Raw genomic sequence first — 19,586 nt, 5'->3', positions numbered from 1 at the left:
GCTGGAGAGTATACCGAACCTAAAACATGCCCTCTATGCATACGATGCAACCCTGTGGACGGGGACCGATGCAATGGGGGTCCGAAGGGCACTCTGCAACTCGCCGCCGGTACAATCAACTAGTATGCGAAGGTATATAGATTGACTTGCGCACCCCAAAAGTAGGAACTTCTTGTGGTTCGACGCCGCCGCCGCAAACGAAAAGAACATAACATCCGGGTGACCCTTGAGAAACAGGTAATCAAACCCTACACATCACTGAAAATTCTAGGCCTTCTGATGCAATCGGACGCGAAGAACGACCAAATGATAGAACGGTTTACGAAAACATCCGAACAGGTGCTACACATAATCAGGAGTATCACCAACCGACACAGTGGCTTGAAAGAGAAAGACATACTTTGTCTCATCAAGGCTTTTATTATCTCAAGAATAACCTGCTCTGCTGAGTGCCGTATGCAGTGCTAACCAAGATAGGAATCGACAAACTTAACATCGTCATCATGAAAGCAACAAAACAAGCACTCGGCCTTCCAATGAGCGTGTCCACAGACAGGCTATTTAGATTTGGGCTACACAACACAGTCGACAAGCTAATTGAAGGTTCTCTGTCCAAACAAAAAGCTCGCCTCGCATAAACCCAAACGGGCAGGAAGTTCCTTGCCCAGTTAAAATTTACGCAAGTGGCGGACACTGTCTCAACGAAGGAAATACCGCAGAAATGGCGGAAACACATCATAGTCCATCCACTGCCGAAGAATATGCATCCTTTTTACCATCAGAGATTGCGAGAAGCAACAGCCAAAGTTCTGGACACAGAAAACAGATCTCTGCCCACAGTGGCCAACACAGATGCAGCCGCATACCCCAAAAGACAAACTAAGGTAGGGGTGGTGACAACGAAGACAGACCTCGTCGTTAGGGCAACCCTGCCACGAGCCTCACCGCAAGAAGCGGAAGAACTAGCAGTAGCTTTAGCTCTCGCACAAGCGAAGATAAGTGTCATAATTACTGACTCACAAGTGGTATGGAGGAGTCTCACGTCAAGCTGGGTGGCCCCAGTGACATACCACATACTGCCAAGCAAGCCACCAGGCGGGGTTGTCGAAGTGGTGTGGGCACCGGCCCACTCCGCTATGGAGGGCAATGATTACACCTCAAGGCGCGAGGTTTCGTCGACCAGGCCGCGGAGGACTCACCTGAACTTATGTTACTCACCACCTTATGTTACTCACCACCAGGAAATTACACAGCATACTGACTCGGTCGCAGAACACCTCCGTTGCCCCACCCCCAACTAAGAAAGACACAAGAAACTACGCTCCGACTTGCGTAAACAAACCACCCAACACTGCTGCACCTTACGTTCCCAAATCAGCACGAAGCCCAATGCTAGTTCTGTATGCAATCAGAAAGAGTTGGGCGCGTTATATTTGAATGCACCCAGAACCCTGATTTGCCACCTCCAGCCCCTTCCCATTTCCCCGAGCAGTGCCAGACGCTGCTGTCCAGCTCCCTCTTTTGCGATCAGCTCCTGCTGGTTGAGAGAGGTAGCGTCAAGGAAGGCACATGGCTACCTGTAAGAAGGCTCCACTCCCACAAGGCTCTCATAAATAAAGCAGTTTTTTTTCTCTCCAGTCAGAAAACCTGAGGCATGCACGCTTTTGCAATAAGTATTAATGCACAATGTCAAGGTAGAGCTGCTTCTTAGAAACGATGGTTGTTGGTTTTATTTTCAATTAAAATTGTTAAAAATGTTCATTAAACCCTTTGAGGTGCCACTAAAACTGAAAATGTAAGTTCGCTCCAGGGACGCTTGCCTAAGTGCCTTAGCTGGCTGGCTGGCTAGCTGACTGACCGACCGACCAAGCAACAGACCGACTGAGCGACCGACCGACCGACCGACTGACTGACTGACTGACTGAATGACTGACTGACTGGCTGGCTGAGCGAGCGAGCGAGCGATTAAGCGAGTGACTAAGCGAGTGAGTGAGCGAGCGAGCGAGCGAGCGAACGAGTGAGTGAGTGAGTGAGTGAGTGAGTGAGTGAGTGAGTGAGTGAGTGAGTGAGTGAGTGAGTGAGTGAGTGAGTGAGTGAGTGAGTGAGTGAGTGAGTGAGTCGACAGGCGGACTTAGCCTTCCAAGGCATGTCGGCAGTTCCTCGCCTCGAGCTGCACCATTTTAAAGCTATGAGCAGCAAATCACCAAGAGTCATAACAGTTTGGTCTTTCAAAAGCTGAGCACTTGGCTTACTCCAACTTCGTTCTGTTGCCTTTGCTAAACTTTTTAACCGAAAACCAGAAGCCCTCGGCCCCCACAACATTTGGAATGTTACTTCGTCCATTCAAAACACTTCAGCTACGCATCGTTAAATTTCGCCTCAAAGTCGGATAACTGCTGCTAAAAAGCATACGACGCCTAATATCAACAGATATGTGCCAGATAATTTGTCATAAAGACGGACAGTGTACCCTGTCGGTTTTGTTACGGGGGCAGGGATCCGCATCGAGCGCACACACTCGACACTTAAAGGGACACTGAAGTGAATTTGTCAAGCTCCCGTTTTTGCTTGCACTGTGTAGACTGGCTCAAATTAGCACACTTTTCATCGTTTTTACGATTGACAAATCGGTAATTATTTTACAAAGCGCGAAAGAAGAAAAGCTACCATGCGCGGTTTGCGGCGGCCGCACCAACTAAAGCTGTGACGTTAGGAGGAGCGGGCACCGTGATTGGAAGATGCCCAAGGTGAGCAACCAAACAAGTTTCGGTTTCGGTTCTGTAAAACACAACCGGGGGCGTTGTTGGATGGGCATTCTCAATGACTCAGTAATCATCGTACCGCGCTTCTGCCATGTTGTCAGCTGTAAAAATGCATAAAGATAAGCCTCCTAGGACGGCTTGGAATCTTAGCATTCACTAGCCGAAACCTACGCAGTTCATGAACGCCCTCCGCGTACCCGTAGACGCCCAAATGTCATGCGCTTTTCCCCCATAATTGGAGCTTGCCTCCCTCATGCCTGTATCGTAAAAAGCGTGTTCGCACCAGGCCAAGGGTCTGTTCATTCTGGCCTGTGCCCACTGCCTGCAAGCAGTCGGTGCTTATGGCAACAGCACGCCAACGAGAACTCGCTAGCGCGCCATGCATGTGCCAGCCTGCGCGCGTTTTGTGAACTAGTTCGTGTAGCCATGAACGTTGCGGCCCAAAAAAAAGGTGAACTCAATATAGAAAACATCGGCGGAAAACAAAAAAGTTAACTTACAAAAAAAAAAGCACGTACCCGCGGGGATTCGAACTCGTGACTTGCAAAACATTTGCGGTGTCATACGCAGCGCCCCAGACTACTGAGCCACGGAGCTTTTTTTTTTTTTTTTCTTTATTGCCTGCTTGGCGACAACACAACACGCACTGTTCAGTACACAAATTACTAGCTCCAGCCACCAATCGGCTGAAGGGAGTGGCTTAAAACATCTTAAATTGCGCTAGAACATCCAGAATGGGTAACCACTCAGGCTCTTCCGGCATCACTAGATATTCTTCTCTTATATAAGCAACGCTTTCAATGAAGTACTCTCGCACTGTGCGAGCATCCTCTTCGGCATTTTGAACCGCCATGCGAGTTTTCCACATAGAATGCAGACTAAGTGCCATGAACATATCATAGGGCACGCCTCCATCGTTGTTTACGGGCAAAAAGCGAATGCCATAAGGCGTTAATGGTAAGTCTTTTTTCAGGGTTCGTTGGAGGATGTCCCAGTGAAACACCGCATCCCAACAGTCCAGAAAGATGTGCTCAATTGTTTCCAGCTTTTGGCATAGTCTACAGTTAAGTGTCCATGGGTGTACATATAGTCCTTTTTCCTGCAGCCAGGGTTTTACTGGAAGCGTGCCGCTATGAAGTTTAAAGAAGAAAGATTTAACAGATGAACGTACTGGCATTCGTTTCACTCTTTTTAGAACATCTTTTCCTGAACCCACTGCATATATTTGACGATAAACCAGAACAGGCAGACACACATCAATCATATCTTTGTACAAACGTTTTCGCGGTACACTACTCAAATACTCCGAGGAAAACCTAACCCTTAAAATCCTAAAAGCATCCACAACTTCCCGCAAGAACCCACGCACACGTACACATCGCATTTCAGAAGTTGAAACTACATAGTCTGGAATGACATCACGTAGTCGGGCTTGTACCACAGTACGTAGAAAGCCATCTCTCTGATCTCTCAGAAACATAAACCTAGAAACTATTTGTCGGATAAACAAATGTGCCAGTCCCAATCCACCACTTTTCACCGAGCGAAACAAATTAGTTCGACTCATGCGCTCCCAACTTGAGCCCCACAAAAACACCGCGAACACTCTGTGCAGCTTTTGTATGTTCCTTCTTGACATACAAATCGCCTGTAGGACGTACCATACCTTGGCAACAGCAAACACATTACATACTGATGCACGGGCAAACATTGACAGATACCTTCCCCCCCATTGTGTTAATTTCTCTCTAACTCTATCAGTTTCTCCGTCCCAGTACTCTCTAGCATCCTGGTAGTTTTCAAGGGGGATGCCCAGATACCTGGCCGGAGTTGTCGTCCAAGGCATGTTCTCGAAAAACACTGGCTTACTTTGCCAGTCACCATGCCAAAATCCTATGCACTTGTTCCAGTTAACTGCACTGGCAGACAACTCGCAAAATCGCTTTAGATCGTTCACCACCTCCCTCACACTTTTCCTACCACTACAAAAAACAGCGATGTCATCGGCATATGACAAAATTTTAACTTCACTGCAGTGCAAACGGAATCCGTGTATATTTTCATTTTGAAGAATCTTTAAACAAAAGGGTTCAAGATAAATTGCAAACAATAAGGGACTCAAGGGGCACCCCTGCTTCACCGACGACAGTATATCAAAACTTCGTCCCACTTTTTTGTTTACAATAACACGAGCTGAGCACTGAGTGTACGACATCTTTACACCTTCGAGGATGACGAATCCTACGTTAACGTGTTCTAACACTGAGAAAAGAATGTTATGCGCAACACGGTCAAAGGCCTTCTGCAAATCAATTTGGATCATCGCCACGTGGCCCCCTAGAGCGTCGCAACACTCTAATACACTTCTTGCGACATGAATATTGGTAAAAATAGATCGTCCCTGAATTCCACATGTTTGATGGGTTCCAACAATTGTTTTGATCACTCCTTGCAATCTTCTAGCCAAAACCTTCATGAAAATTTTGTAATCAACATTCGTTAAGCTGATTGGCCGATACGACTCTACCGCCAACAGCTTTTCAGGATCATCAGTTTTAGGAATTAACACAATATGACTATTCCGGAACGAAGGCGGTGTTCTCTTGGATTCATACGCTTCCGTTATGACCCTGTACAAAATTAATGCTATATCTTCTTTGAAGAACTTGTAAAACTCGGTTCCCAATCCATCTGGCCCCGGTGACTTCCCTATGGATAATTCATCGATGGCGTTATTTATCTCCTGCAAACTGATCGGCGCCTCCATGCTTGCTCTGTCATCATCACTTAACTTTGGCATTGACGGCAAGAAAGTTAGCTCGTAATCTTTACTGCCTTGCTTTTCAGTTCCCAGCAGTTCCTTATAATGTTCAAAAAACGCGCGCTCCACGACTTCAGGGTCCCTAGAAACCACATTATTGTATCGAATAGCTTTGATCTCATTCTTTAGCGCATAACCCTTTTCGTCACTCAGGGAACGTTTGGTTGGCGTTTCGCCCAACCAGAGTCGCTCTGCGCGTGCGCGCACTATGGCACCCCTGTACTTCTCGATGTCAATGACGTCCAACTTATTTTTAACTTCTCTTATTTCTTTTGTAAAAGTTCCAGGCTGTTGAGCCTCAATGCCTAGCAAGAAGTGCAATTGGCTTTGTAGTTGTGTTTCCTCCTCCTTTTCTTTATGGCGTATGACGGACGATCTTTCTATTGCACTTATCTTAACGTCACTTTTTAGCTGTTCCCAGGCGGTGATAAGTGACCCGCTTTCTGTTCCGATTGCCTCCTCTAATCTTTTCTTTACACCAGTTGTGAATGGTTCATCATTCAGTAGTTTTACATTGAATTTCCAGGTATCCCAGGTAAAGCGAGTTTTCCTTTGCTTCTGACCTATTGTAAACGTCACCATGCTGTGGTCGCTGAAGGACAGCGGTTTCACGTTGTAGGCCTCGCACAGAGGCACAAGACCCAGTGATACGTAAACTCTGTCCAATCTTGCGTGACTTTCACGTTGAAAATGTGTGTACTGTGGTGCATTCATGTTCGACAGAACACACGCGACGTCCTCCAGGCCAAACTCATGCACTAGGCTATTTAAAACCGTCGCACTCAAATCATGTGTCGGCGGTTTTTTTGCTCTATCAGCGCTCGAACAGACGCAGTTGAAATCGCCAAGAAATATTACATGCCTATCGCAGTTTAAATACACTTTCAAACTTTCAAAAAAAAGGCGGCGATCCACTTCCTTATTTGGCGCATATACACAAATCACTCTCCATGCCATTTCCGAGTACAAAAAATCGCACACAATAAAGTGACCGCGTTCGCAAACACTGACACTTTCTTCAAAAATTCCCACAGAATTACGCAGAAAAAGCGCACATCCAGCTGACGCGCCTACCGAGTGGGACACGCAAACGTTATATCGTGCTCTGAAAGTTTGCACCATCCGGTTCGTATGCTCCTGACTTTCAATTTTCGTCTCTTGAACGGCGATTATGTCGATATCGTCTTCCAGAAAAAGGCGGTTAAGCTGGTACTGTCTCCTTTTTGACGACAGGCCCCTGACGTTGATTGTTGCCACCTTAAGTGCTGAAAGGAGATTCGTTGCCATTTACATTAATGAGCGTGTGGACAGGATGGTGCTTTCATTAATGCCAGGAAGAGGAGTGAACCGCTGTAGTCAGCCAAATGCACCGTCGAAATGACATAGAAGCTGTCATGTGCCCCATACCAATTTATGGCACCTGTTCCGACCTCGACAATATCCTTACGTTGTCCTGCCCCCCCATACACTACAGACAGCACCACGGGTACGGGGCGTGGATTCAAAAGCAGCGCAGAATACACTACTGAATTACGGGCCTGGAGTCTCAGACACAAGGATGACCGACGCTGGCTCACTCGCCCACCGGCGCACACCACTCGCGCGACTACGTCGGCGTCTTCGCCGGCGTCGACGCTGGCTCCCTCCTGTCCGGGGGGACGCTACGCTTGGGCTTCTGTGTGGAACGCCGCCCCAGCACCGCCTTCCAAGGCGGCTCGTCGGAAGCCGCGTTGTCGCCTTCTGTCATGTCGGCGTTGCTCTCGCGTCCACGCTTTCCGCAGGTGCTGCTAGCGAGGTCCTTGCTCGTGTCCATATCGATGGTGTCATCGTCAGACTCCTTCCCACCGTCCGCTTGGTCGGTTTCCAGGATAGCTCCTCCTTGGGCAGCTTGGTTCACTGGTGGCAGTGATAAGTCGTCTGTGTTGAGGCCCGGCCGGTCATTATCTTTTCCCTGGCCCATGCCAGCTTGTACGGCGGGTGACTTGCACGTCGGCAGGTCCTTGAGCTCATGCGTCGGCGCTGGCTCGTCTCCCCCTCCTCCAGCGGCGACTTCTTCCGCTTCAGCTTCATCCATGAGGTGCTCAGATTTGTCGTCACACCCCACTGGTCCGGCGACAGTGGCGTAAGTTTGCACGCACTGTGAGGCCTCGTGGCCAAAACGACGACAACGAGTGCAGCGCGGAACACGACACTCCCGTCGAACGTGTCCAGAACGCTGACACCGCAGACAAAGCGGCAGACGCCCCGGAACGACTACGAGTGCGTTGTCCCCGGCGATTCGGAGCTGGTGGGGCACGTCGTCGGGGGAGACGCCTGCCTTGAGTTTCAGCGACACAAGGCGCGTTGTCGAGCCCTTGTCGCCGCACCCAGACACACGCCATCGGTCTCTTGCGACGTCAGTCACTACGCCGTACGGCGCAAACGCGGCTCGCACCATGTCGTCGGGCACACCATAAAGAACCCACCCTTATGAAAATGAACTTTTCCTTTCTGTTTACTTTGTGTCTCCTGCATGTTGACTGTGTGGCCTTTCTTTTGACTTTTCCTTTGTGTTACCTCTAGGACATAAGCAGGCTGTGTACTTTTTATAGACTGCCGGATAAACAGCCCCGACGTTTTACCTTTATATGTACTATGGTAAAGAAAAAGTTTAAATTTCTATACGAAGGTTTTATTTCGGATGAGAGGTATAAAACTTTAAAAATGACTTGCTTTCTTCTCTTTCTGACTTCCGCAATGCTATTGCCCATGTGTGTACTCAAGGCAAAATGAAGTAAAAAGACTTTGGCCTGTTTCCCCTGTGTTGCCTCTAGGACAAAGGCTGTAAGATAGAACTTGAATTTGCTGCCTTAATTCTTCTGTGTGCCGTAATGCTGTTGCTTATGTATGTACTGAAGGCAAAATGAAGTCAAAAGACTGACTTATGTCTTTTGTGTTGCCTCTAGGACACTGGGAGGAAGGATAACTATTTGCAATTGCCTTACATTCTTTTTCTGAAGATTGTGCTTCCTCAAGTAAACATAAAGTCGAGCATGTAAGCCTTAATTATACTCGAAAGGTGAAGTTTTTTGGCTTGGCTAGAGATGGTAAGAAACAATGCCGATGGTTTGTGGACATTCTGCAGCACTGTATACGTTATTTCGTGCTAGTAAGGTCTGATAAATTCGCAGAATTAATATTACCAACTGGTACGTTTGTATGAAACAGTGGCGTAAGAAGGATACATATTGAACGAGGCTGTTCGAAGTGCCTCGTCCCTCCCATTACGAAAAAAAAGTGGGAGGGAGAAGAATATACAGACCAGGAAAAGTAAAAAGAAAACAAAAAGCCGAATAGAAAACGAAGCAATGAAAACAAAAACAACCTAAAAAGTGGCTTCCGATTGTCCTAGTCTGTGTTTTCCTTCAGGGTCGTTGTAAAATGGCTTATCCTTGCAACTAAATGCTGAAGCGGTGTACTGTTTTTTGGTGCAGAGCTTGCGGTAGAAATATATTGCGACAGAAAAAAAAGGGACACAGCCAGACGAGAGCAACAAGAGCAACAACAATGTCAAAATATAACCTAAGGCAGAAAACCTTCAATTAAAACACGGTTAAAAAAAAAAAAGGTCACTGAGCGGGTTTCGAACCACCGCCCTTTCAATCAGTAGGCGAGTACTTAACTCCAAGCCACCAAACCAGTACACGGCCGAGTTGTAAACCTAGGTTTAAATACTTGAGCTCACATAGTCTTGCTAAGCCTCCATTTGAGTGAATTGTTTGCCTGCGTGGATTTGACGCACTGTGCTCGCTGTGCTTTTGTGTGCGTGCGTGCGTGTGTGTGTGTGTGTGTGTGTGTGTGTGTGTGTGTGTGTGTGTGTGTGTGTGTGTGTGTGTGTGTGTGTGCGTATGCGTGTGCGCGTGTGTTTGCGTATGTCTGCGGGGAATAATTTTTTTATCCGGCCGTTCTGTTTGTGAAAAGCCCACAAACAGTGAATGGTGAATGCTTGGACGCTGAACAAAACACAAAACAGTCAATCTAGATGTAGATGACGATGATAATAACTTCGTTTGTTAATCCATTTTTATTCGCTTTTGAGTAGCAACAACTTACGACAACTAAAGACGTTGCTCGCATCAAGAAAATATACTGCCATTATATATATATGTTTGCTATTATCAACTTTAACAAAATACTATAATGGCGTCTGCCTAGTTTGCTTCAGGGGTGATGATGAAGGAAGAAAGTAACTGCTAAAACTCTATGACTGCTAGATAGCCAATTGTAGTAATAAGTCTAGTCTAGGCTCGCATATATGCAGTCATTGTTCTGTGGTTATAGGTGCGCAAGAAAAGACGTGGCTTGTTCGTTGTGCGTGGTTTTGGTGGTTTGTTTTCGATTTGCTGGTGTTACGTGAATTACTGCGTGCTCCTCCTGCCGTAATATTACGTGTTAGTGCTCTTGTGCCACCTGAAACATCGTGAGTGCTGGCAAAGCGTCTGTGTCGTCGCCGTACTGCGCTGCTGTAGCAAACGCACATCGAGGTTGCCATTTGACAAAATACCTGACAAGTTGTGCGTGCCTACGTGAATCAAGAGTCTCTACTGCAAGTTCCAGTCTGTCGACGCGACGTGTGAAAAATGCTGCGTGTTCTGCCGTAAGTGATTGTTTATCGTGGTGCATGTTAAAATTTTATTACGCGTTGCCGCAGTGCTGTGTTGTTAAACGTGTTGAGTATATTCCTTGGTGTTCGGCTCGCCGCGCTTCTTTTATTGTAAATTACCGGCTGCGTCGGCGCGGTCATAATGAGCTTCTAGGAGCGGCGGCCAGTATGCTGTGTGAGTGATCGACCCCCTTGCCATTGCCGGCAACGAAAATATTATGCTGACGGCCCAGCGGCCGCCGCTTGGCTTTGGTGGATTCGACGCTAAAGCTTGTTGCATGAAAAAAAAAAGAAAACTGCGTTAATGGTTGTAAAACAAAACGCCCACTCCCGGATTTTTTTTTTTTTTAGGAGGCAGTTGACCCACAGTATATTTTTTTACAGGACGTAGGCAGCTTAGCATTGTTCTAACGGGTAGTTTTCGTTTACGGGTAAAGAAATGCAAGGAGGCTGCATTACATTTGTAGTTATAATACGTAAGAGTTGCATATACGTTGAATTTTTAACATTTAAGCATTGCTAGCAACTTTATAAGTAGTACCACATGCACAAGGTCTTTAGGCAGTGAACATTTGACCAGATAATTGTTTAGACGTCGCAGCTTGAAAACATGCTGTTCCAGCCTGCATTGCTGGTGCAGTCACAGGGCAGCTTTCACTGTTTTAATGCAAGAAATTTTTCCACCTTCCTAAGCTCACCCAGCACCGTCATGATCAGGCAGAAATTCTTGTTTGGTGTGACATTATTTGTAGCTGGCTTGCATAAATTGTGTTGACCGTAACATGTTGAGCATGGGTTAAACGTGTTGATTCTTACAAATATGCATGTGATGGGGATACAATCACGTTGCGAAAAAGATTAAACAGGGCGTGGGCTTGCCACCGTGCTCCTTCGCCATCCTGTTTTTTCGTTTCGTCAGCATTTCAACTTGCCTACCCCTTGGAGGTATTGGCACGCTGAGACGTTCACCATGTGCCTCAGAGAGAATTTTAATGGCGCCATGAAGACAAAATACAAGTTTGTGTTATTCAAAAGATTTCGTGTGGTATGGTGCCCCCAGCACTTGTCCAAATGCAAACGATGCTTTATTAACTGAGAAATTCATTAATTGAAGCTAAAATTTTGGTTTTCCCGCTAAATCGTGCATTTTCAGGGTCTGCAATGACATCACAGGAACCGACCGCTCTGTAGCCGATTGGGAAACGTTCTTTACCGTTAGTTAACCGAGATGGTGCCACCATACCGTGGCAAGCCGCTTTCTGCTTTTGTTTTGTTTTTACCGTATTTAAACGTGGCTTGTTTTTGTTCAGCGAGAAAATAATCGTTTCGTGAAACATAGTGCTCGCTCCACAAATATGGTCACGTAAGACACCGTTGCTTGTGTCAATCGGCCATTGTTGTCCGAGACAACCCCAAAGCCCCGCAGTCCTGTGCAGCTAGACCAAGCATAGTGCGCGCAGTACCAACAGCAGTACGCATGGGTACTTCTATGCTTACGTGTGCTTTCCTAACCTTTACTGTTGGTCCCACCATTCTTACTACTGTAAAAAGAATGTGCCCTAAATTTAAGCGCAAATAGTTCGTTCGGCAAGCTTATAGCCTCTGCCTAATTCGCGTTTGCTGTTGCCGCCCTCCGCTAACTGCAGAGCTGGCTGGTATGACATAGGTTCTGTTGCGGGAAATGAGCTAGTGGGTCGCATGGCCATTTCCTTTGTTCCTAATTTGTAGCTTATTTGAGTGGAGTTTATGTTAAAAATGGTGTCAGCATGATTCTAGCAACGGAATCCTTTGAATGAACCAAACTTGTGTTTTCTCTTCATGGCTCCTTTAAAAGCCGTAACCACGTTTCGCGCCCTCTGGACCAGAGAATATGCTTGCACAGTGGAAATCTGGGGCCACAGATTTCTACCACCTAGGTATATTTAATAGGCTTAGTTTAACATTAATTCAGTGTAAGGATGCTTCTGTTCCTTTAAAGTATGGCTGAAAGCCTTGTAAGGATTGTCATGTATGTACAGTGCTCACGGATTGAAACGCGACACTGCAAGCGCGTGGCCTGCGCTACATGCAGCGCCGCCAGTGGACGCCCGTGGAAGCTAGGTGCTGCATTGTGGTATACCACGAGGATGAGAGTGTTTCGACCATAAGCTTGCTGCTTCCGGTTGCCAATAAGCGGGGAAGTGGTTCCCCGCAGCGACAGCGTTGCGCTGTCAGCGACAGCGGCGTCCATGGACGGCGCTGCATGTATTGGCGGCCACGCGCTCGCAGTGTTGCGTTTCAATCAGTGAGCACTGTACTTATTTTTTAGCTTGAAAGAACTGAAGGTGCCTTTTTTGCACCTACAAAAAAGAAATTCTGTCATGTCCTGTCAGAGCGAGTATTTCACGGCATTATACCGCATATTTACGGCTTTTTTACTACTTGAACTTCCATTTTTTACAGGGCCAGGTGTTTGACATGGAGGATGTACGTTGTGAGCTACCAGAAGAATTGGCTGCCTCCTGTTTCTATCTATCCTGCACGACCTGTAAGTGGAGTTCATTACGGCTGTGAAATGCATGAAAATCTCGATTTTGAAGGCTGAGAGAACATGAAAACATAGAAAACCATTGTGGCATTCTTGTGGTACCTTAGTGATATTAAGACATAAGAACATTGCAGAGATGGGGCAAAAAATAAGGAACCGATGAGGGTGAGAAACTTCCTGGTACCTTTATTATTTTTTTTGTCGCATCAGGGCTGCGTCCTTGCTCCATGAATTAATTAATAACGACTTTGTCACCCTTGTTCACTGTGGTAGTTGCGTGGTGCCCACAGACAGTGTGTGGGGATTTTTCTTCTACCGCCTATTACAGATGAACTAGATCTTTAGACTTCTACTCAAAAGTCATATTATGGATTACATTACATGAGTGAAACAATTCCATGCACCCAGAAATAGAATTTAGGTGAATTCACTTCAATGCCCTAGATGCAACTTGTGCCTAGCAGTGAAAAGGGTGTATTGCGTGCCTTTTTGCCACTGTGTTTCATGTAGTGTAATGAGTCTCACTGGCCATCGTACTCGTCTCACTGGCCATCGTACTGGCCATTTGCACTCATTCATTTAGATCGAGAACATTTTCAATAAAAAACAGGAAAAGCTAGGATAGGGATCGCAAAGCAACACCCTTTCCATATCAAACAGGACTGCTGGTGCAGCACACAAAGGAAAAAGGGGAAAAAGACTGTTCCCTTAAAAAAGGATAAGATTGCAGGGTGTGGCCAGGTGCTTGTAACAAAACATTTTGTAAACAAATCAAATGGCGTGGTTGGGGGCAATATTATGATGTTTATAGTAGGAAAAACCTGCATTATTTCCGAACAGTATGAATGCTCTGTGTCCAAACATATGCAAAAATGCTTGTGTGTTTTTAGCATTTGAGTGCACGTTACAGAGTAGTCAGCTCAAGTTACTGCGGTAGCTTTCCTCATTGCTGGTAAGCATAAACCCTGAAATTAAATTTGTTGTATTCGACCACTTTAACCCTTTCACTGTCACTGATGTCCTGGTTTGTCTTCGAATTTCTCCTCCACGGTGTCACTGACATACCGGTGCGTTTTCTGTTGTGCGTTGAAAAATTCATGCCATGGTGCAAAGTTGGCGCACCTGCACTGTTTGTGCTATCTGTCAAATCTTTCTAGTAGCTTGTATTTTCACAAAGTACAGAGCGACCACGCCCAACTTTCGCTGCGTGGGGGTCACTCCGTGCACTGTACATCTGTTGGGATGAGTGACCATGTGGCACGCGTGCAATGATGGGTGCAAGTGTGCTATCCACCACGTTTTTCTAGGGTTGTTTTTTATTTCTGTTCCTGTGTATGCTACCCATCGACACAAGGAAATATAAAAAGTGAGGAGCCAACCTAGAGGTTGGTCAGTTCATGGTGATGTACATTTTGCTTTTTGTAAGCAAGCACAGACAAATAAACTAGACAATGCAAGTGCTGTCTCGTAAACGAAATGCACAATAAAACTGCTGCCTTTATAGGTTCCAAAGAACGCGTAGACACAAGCAACTACTCATGATGACGACTGATCAATGCCTGTCTTAGCATGTTCATGCAATTTTATGTTGCCTTCCCTGCCCCCCCCCCCATATTGCTTTGTTTCCACAGTGCTGCTGCAATAATCTCATCTCAAATGTTCTTGCGAGGCTGTATAAATGCCCGTCATGAGGAGGCCATGAATCTAAACAGTACTTAGTTCTGGATTGTGTTGCCTATGTAACAGTATGTCATATTTGATGTTCGTAAGCTCATTAGTTAATTTATGTGGTCTAAATTTTGTGGCTAATTTTGCAACCTAGAAGTTGTACCTTCTCTTTCAGGATACTTGGTTCAGTTTTGTATGGGAACACTCCTTTATATTTATAAGCATGACCAGCAAATGTTTGAGACGTGTTTGTTTAAACCCCTTCATATGTGATCAATGCGTTTGTCATTTCAGGTTCAAGCGTGGCAGTGGCTATCCCGTCCTGTGAGGGGTAAAGATGAGGCGACACCTGGTGTGGCAGGCGGCAGCAGCACGTATGGATCCAACCTGAATAAAATAGTCAGGTTTGCAAGAGTCGTGTGATTCATGTGATTTTCGTCAGCTTGCTCTTACAGAAACAGCTGCAGCATGAAACAGTGACTGTGGAGCTGGCTGACATTTTCTACATGCAGCTGGCTGTTGGGTGCTGTTATTTGACAGCATGCAAAGGGCACTCAAAAGGTGGAAGCTTGTGGGATACGTAGAGGACGGAAACATAAAGGATTCTTGGAGGACGCAGAAAGTCGGTGGCGAAATTTCAATACAGGGGACACACAAGGGACGAATGCGGTCTGTTGCCTTCAAGACATAGGGGACACACAAAGGCCGTATGGTGTCTGTGTTGCCTTTGAGAGATAGACTGGACGCATGGAGGACGGAAACACACGGGACACTTGGAGTACGCAGAAAGTCGGTGGCGAAATTCCAACACAGAGGAAACACACAGGACACACGCAGTCTGTTTCCTTCGGGACGCAGACTGTCTTTTGACTGGACATAGAAATTTTCATAAGGGCAGTGCACTTTCACTCGCAGCACCTGGTTGTTCGGGTCGATGACCATGCAGCGACGGTCTTTTACTTTTACGTCGCGAAAATCAACCAACTTTTTGGCACTTTCGGCGTCCTTGAATGTTACTGCCCACACGTGATTCATTTGGAACGCTCCCAACGCTATCACGTCGGGGAGCAGTTCCAAGCGTGCGAGCGCGTCTCGAAAATCTTCCACTCGATAAGGCCTCGCTTTGACGTCAGCGTGCAAGAATACTGTGTTCAAAACGAACCGACCTGATGGCAGTTGAGGCAGAATTATCTGGTAGTCCTGTGCTTCGTTTTCCGTTGTCCTGTTTCCGCGGCCCGAAGCCGCAACGACCGCTCCAACTGGGGAGCTCGACATCTTGCGTCCGCTCGCTAGCGCTACCGGAAGCAGAGTCCACTGAGCCACGGAGCGGGACGCGGAGGCATTGCTAATATAGGGTATATATTGTACAACCGGTTTACACTTTTATTTAGTTTTGGCATTTCAAGCAGCTTAGGTGACTATTTGTTGTACTGCGATCGTGCAGTAAGCGTCGCCCGAGTTTCCACAGTAGCTCACGTCTAGCAATTGCATTTCGTAGACGGAAAAGCGTTCGCAGATGCGTAGTCGTGCTGCTGACCGCTGTGCTTGTTCGCCCAGCGCAAAAAAGTGCTTCCCGCGCCCTAGTTTTACGCTGTACGGTAAAAATATCAGTTGATTTTATTTCCTTAGTACCTATATTGACTTCGCTGACTCTTCTCCCGCCTTCAAGAGGCCTTATATTTTCCTGCTGGCGTACCAGTCAGCGAAGCGTCGCATGTGCGCTTGTGCAGCACTTGTGTGAAGCGAACTTGACTTAGAGCTAGATACAGTGTACAAACAAACCAAGTAAAGAAAGGCACATTCTTCCATTCACAAACGTGTCCTGGCTTCGTTTCAACTAAGCGAACGAATTGCGACCAAGCAATTTTTTTTAACCTCCTTGATTGCGACGACCTGCCGGCGGCCGGCGGACGAAACGCTGGGCCGACTGACTCTGTCGGCCGGAGAGCCGTGCAGTAGCGCAGCCGTGGCGCAGCCAATTGCCAGCTCATCCCCTCCTGACGTCACACGAAAACGCCATAGAAAATGGGCGAGCGTAAAGAGAGGAGGACAGCATTTTCGAATTAGTTTTTCTACTAAATAAAATCGCATAAACGCGCCTAGAGTGGTCGAAACATGGCCTGGGGACTCCGGACTACAATTTGCGCTAGTAATCCCGCAATGTTTACATATCACTTCAGTGTCCCTTTAATTTTCACACGCTGCTAGTGGCACATTTCCGCTCTGCTGCGCTTTCTACGTGACAATCTGCACTGGCGGAGGACAACGTAGCTGTCGCTAGCAGTTCGTTCTTGAGTTCCACTTCAGCGCGACTTGCGTACTCTCTCTTTTGCTTAGGTGCATGGCTTTTTCTTCTTTGCACGGGACAGAAGCAGAGCCCTCGGTCCTGAGCCAGGTGCTCGCCATCTTCAAGCGTCTGTGGCAGAGGGAGGTTCACAGTTTCCGGAAGGAAAAACACCAACACCGAGGCCACCATCGACAAGACGCCCATCACGGTGACCGGCAGGAGCTGGTTGTACTCGGCCTGCGTTAGTGTGGAAACAGTATAGTCGTTATACACACGGACACTTTCGTAGCTGAAATGGGAACAAAGGAACTAATGGCCAGAAGCACTTGACGCAATTCAAAGCAACCGTTGATTGCAGTCTCCACCCCGATGCATCTGAAGGGCCCCTAACTACCCGAATTTCAAGAATTGATGACAGAAGGTGTCATTTGTGATTATGGTTCTGGATAAAACATCATCGTCCAAGGGCGAAGAACAAAGAAACAATACTACAGCAGATATCCTATTACGATCGTTGTTGTCTTCTATTGCACACTGTTGTTTGGCTTGGGCGAATTACCCGCATAATTACTTATAATTCATGAGAATTACTTCGTTATATTGATATTTTTGGGGTTACCTGATAGCGCTTGGAATAGCTTCAGCGAATCGATATTGTATGCGCGCGCGTGCGCGTATGTGCGCTTGCATACATGAAGGTGCGTGCGTGTGTGTGTGTGTGTGTGTGTATGTGTGTGCCGATGCGTGTGTGTGTGTGCATGCGCGCGTGCGTGTGCGTGCGGGCGCGTGTGCGTGTGGGTGTGCGTGTGCGTGTGCGGGTGCGGGTGCGTGTTCGTGTGTGTGCGTGCATGTGTGTGCGTGCGTGTGCGTGTTTGTTTGTTTGTGTGCGTGTGTGTGTGTGTGTGTGTGTGTCTGGTGTGCGGAGGATGCGGGTGCGGGGGTACGTGGGCGCGTGCGAGTGTGTGTGTGTGTGCGTGTGTGCGTGCGTTTATGTGTGTGTGTGTGTGTGTGTGTGTGTGTGTGCGTGTGTGTGTGTGTGTGTGGTGCGGGCGAATGCGTGAATAGCGCTACTTGCGCTAGCGCAGCTCTTAACACCCATTCTAGCGAATTGTGATAGGAAGCAGGTATGCAAGTCGGCGAGCCAGCACCTTGTTTCAGGACTACTGGATAGAAAATAATTCGCATTAAAAAACATGATATGATCATTACACGAAGTGAACCGGCTATTCTTATGACCTTACTTTCTCTCGTTCTTTCCCTCCTTTTTTAATTTTGATTTTTCTCTCATCGTTTCAGCAACTGTTTACCCTGTTGTAGGTCTAATCATGTCCTATATTTTCAGCGCAATCACGGACACCACGATTGCGTGCATTATATTGTTTTGTCAGATGCACCCTTAACCTGATTCCTGGCGTTGTACGGAGCTTTTATCGCTGAGCTTCATCGACCCGCGACGCGTATCCTCAAAGTTAGGAGTCGGGCGCTCACGCGTGAAAATTAATGTCTTCTGCCGAGGTGCATGCAAGTGCGCATTTTTAGTGGGGATGCCGCCGGTTGGTTTTGCGCGGTTGCAGACGGCTCACTTCAAACGTTCCCGCTTACGGCACCACACACACCGGCTAGCCTGGGTGATATTCCGATCAGCGCGTCTTCTTGAGCGTGCGATATTCTTTCCTCCTATTACCTTGACTAAAGGCGTCACACTCCAACAGAACGAGTTGTCTAGAGTCTCTTTTTCTTGGCTGCTGCCACCGTATGCCAAAACACCGGCACTCGCGCGTTTTTATGACATACGCCCTTTACTTACAGGCCTCATAGACACATGATACGCCTTTCTTAAAAGGGAATGGATATACGCTCAAGCACAACAATATCAACGGTAAATGAACAACAATCACTGGCATGCAGGCCTAATGCGTTAATTCCACAACACGAAACCAATCGGGTTGGTTAGATTTGAACCTGGCTATGATTCGTCATTCCATTTCGCAAATTCCGAACACGCTACACATGCAACATCGCACAATCCAGCCCTTTCTTCGTATCGAGCATATATATTCCTACTCCACTCCCCTCCAAAAAGGGAAGAACGTTTTGCTTTATATACTACTTGACTGGCTGCAGAGAGAACAATTGTTGGCCCGGTGAGTTGTTGATGGAAATTGAAATAATCGTACTCTTCAAAACTGCGGTTTAATTGACATCTTCTTTCTGCAGCCAGCCGTTTCGAATGGAATATTGGTTCAGTCAAAGTTCATTGAGCTTGAGTACTCCCGCTTGGCGCTCACTGGGTGAGTCTTACGGCAAAACGGGCAGTACGTTCGAACTAGGCACAGAAAAAGTTGACCGGTATTTTTCGATTTCCCTGCACGTATAGTGGTTGAAGGTACACTGGTACCTATTAAAAAAGCCATGAGGACAAAACACAAGTCCGGTTCATTCTGAAGATTGCCTCGATAGAATCATACTGACACCACTGTTAACGGACACTTCGGTCAAATAAGCTACATTACTAGGAAGAACGGATTGGTCATGCGACCCACTAGCTCATTTCCGCAACAGAACCTATGAGGTCATATGAGCCCAGCTGTGCGATTGCCTGAGGACGGAAAAAGCAAACGCAAATTAGCCACGGCTTATAGGCTTTCCGAACGAAATATTTGCGCTTAAGTGTAATGTATATTCATTTTACTGCAGTAAGAATGGTGCGGTACACAATGAAAGTTACGAAAACGCACGTAAGCATAGAAGTCCCGATGCGCACTGCTGTTGGTACAGGGCGCACTATGCTTGTTTTAGTTGCCCAGCTTTCCGCCGCTTTGAAGTTGTTTTACAGGACACTGGCCGATTGGCGTAAGTGGCGTTGTCTTACGTGTCCG

The 19,586-nt window shown here is 46.9% G+C and overlaps 2 protein-coding genes and 1 long non-coding RNA gene across 7 annotated transcripts in view; 1 reads left to right on the top strand and 2 right to left on the bottom strand.

The window, feature by feature from the left end:
* LOC144169521 (organic cation transporter 1-like) overlaps window positions 1-19,586 on the bottom strand; it is an 86,669-nt gene that overhangs the window by 11,746 nt on the left and 55,337 nt on the right. For 4 of the 5 annotated variants that reach the window (XM_077698726.1, XM_077698729.1, XM_077698727.1 and 1 more), the window contains one exon: window positions 15,834-16,944. The exons of the other annotated variant lie outside the window; for it this stretch is intronic. In XM_077698726.1, the coding sequence (XP_077554852.1) occupies window positions 16,615-16,944 (330 nt within the window). In that variant the 3' untranslated portion in view covers window positions 15,834-16,614. Of the gene's footprint in view, window positions 1-15,833; window positions 16,945-19,586 lie in introns of those variants that run through there. 5 annotated transcript variants of the gene reach the window in all.
* Window positions 6,727-8,041, bottom strand: LOC144167530 (uncharacterized). Its single transcript, XM_077696772.1, has one exon. The coding sequence runs from the start codon at window positions 8,018-8,020 to the stop codon at window positions 7,190-7,192; it is 831 nt and encodes a 276-aa protein (XP_077552898.1). The 5' UTR covers window positions 8,021-8,041; the 3' UTR covers window positions 6,727-7,189.
* Window positions 9,903-15,092, top strand: LOC144167529 (uncharacterized). Its single transcript, XR_013322025.1, has 3 exons — window positions 9,903-10,219; window positions 12,668-12,752; window positions 14,715-15,092. It is a non-coding gene; the product is annotated as an uncharacterized LOC144167529 (long non-coding RNA).

The sequence above is a fragment of the Haemaphysalis longicornis genome, unplaced genomic scaffold (assembly GCF_048455015.1).
Source record: "Haemaphysalis longicornis isolate Haplotype H1 unplaced genomic scaffold, Haemaphysalis longicornis Haplotype H1 scaffold_2, whole genome shotgun sequence".
NCBI classification, from domain to species: Eukaryota; Metazoa; Arthropoda; class Arachnida; order Ixodida; family Ixodidae; genus Haemaphysalis; species Haemaphysalis longicornis.
Note: the sequence above shows the minus strand (reverse complement) of the source record. Positions and strands in the feature narration are given on the sequence as shown.

Excerpts from the sequence above, each read along its gene's own strand:
- LOC144167530 (XM_077696772.1), bottom strand. The coding sequence starts at position 8,020 with ATGGTGCGAGCCGCGTTTGCGCCGTACGGCGTAGTGACTGACGTCGCA.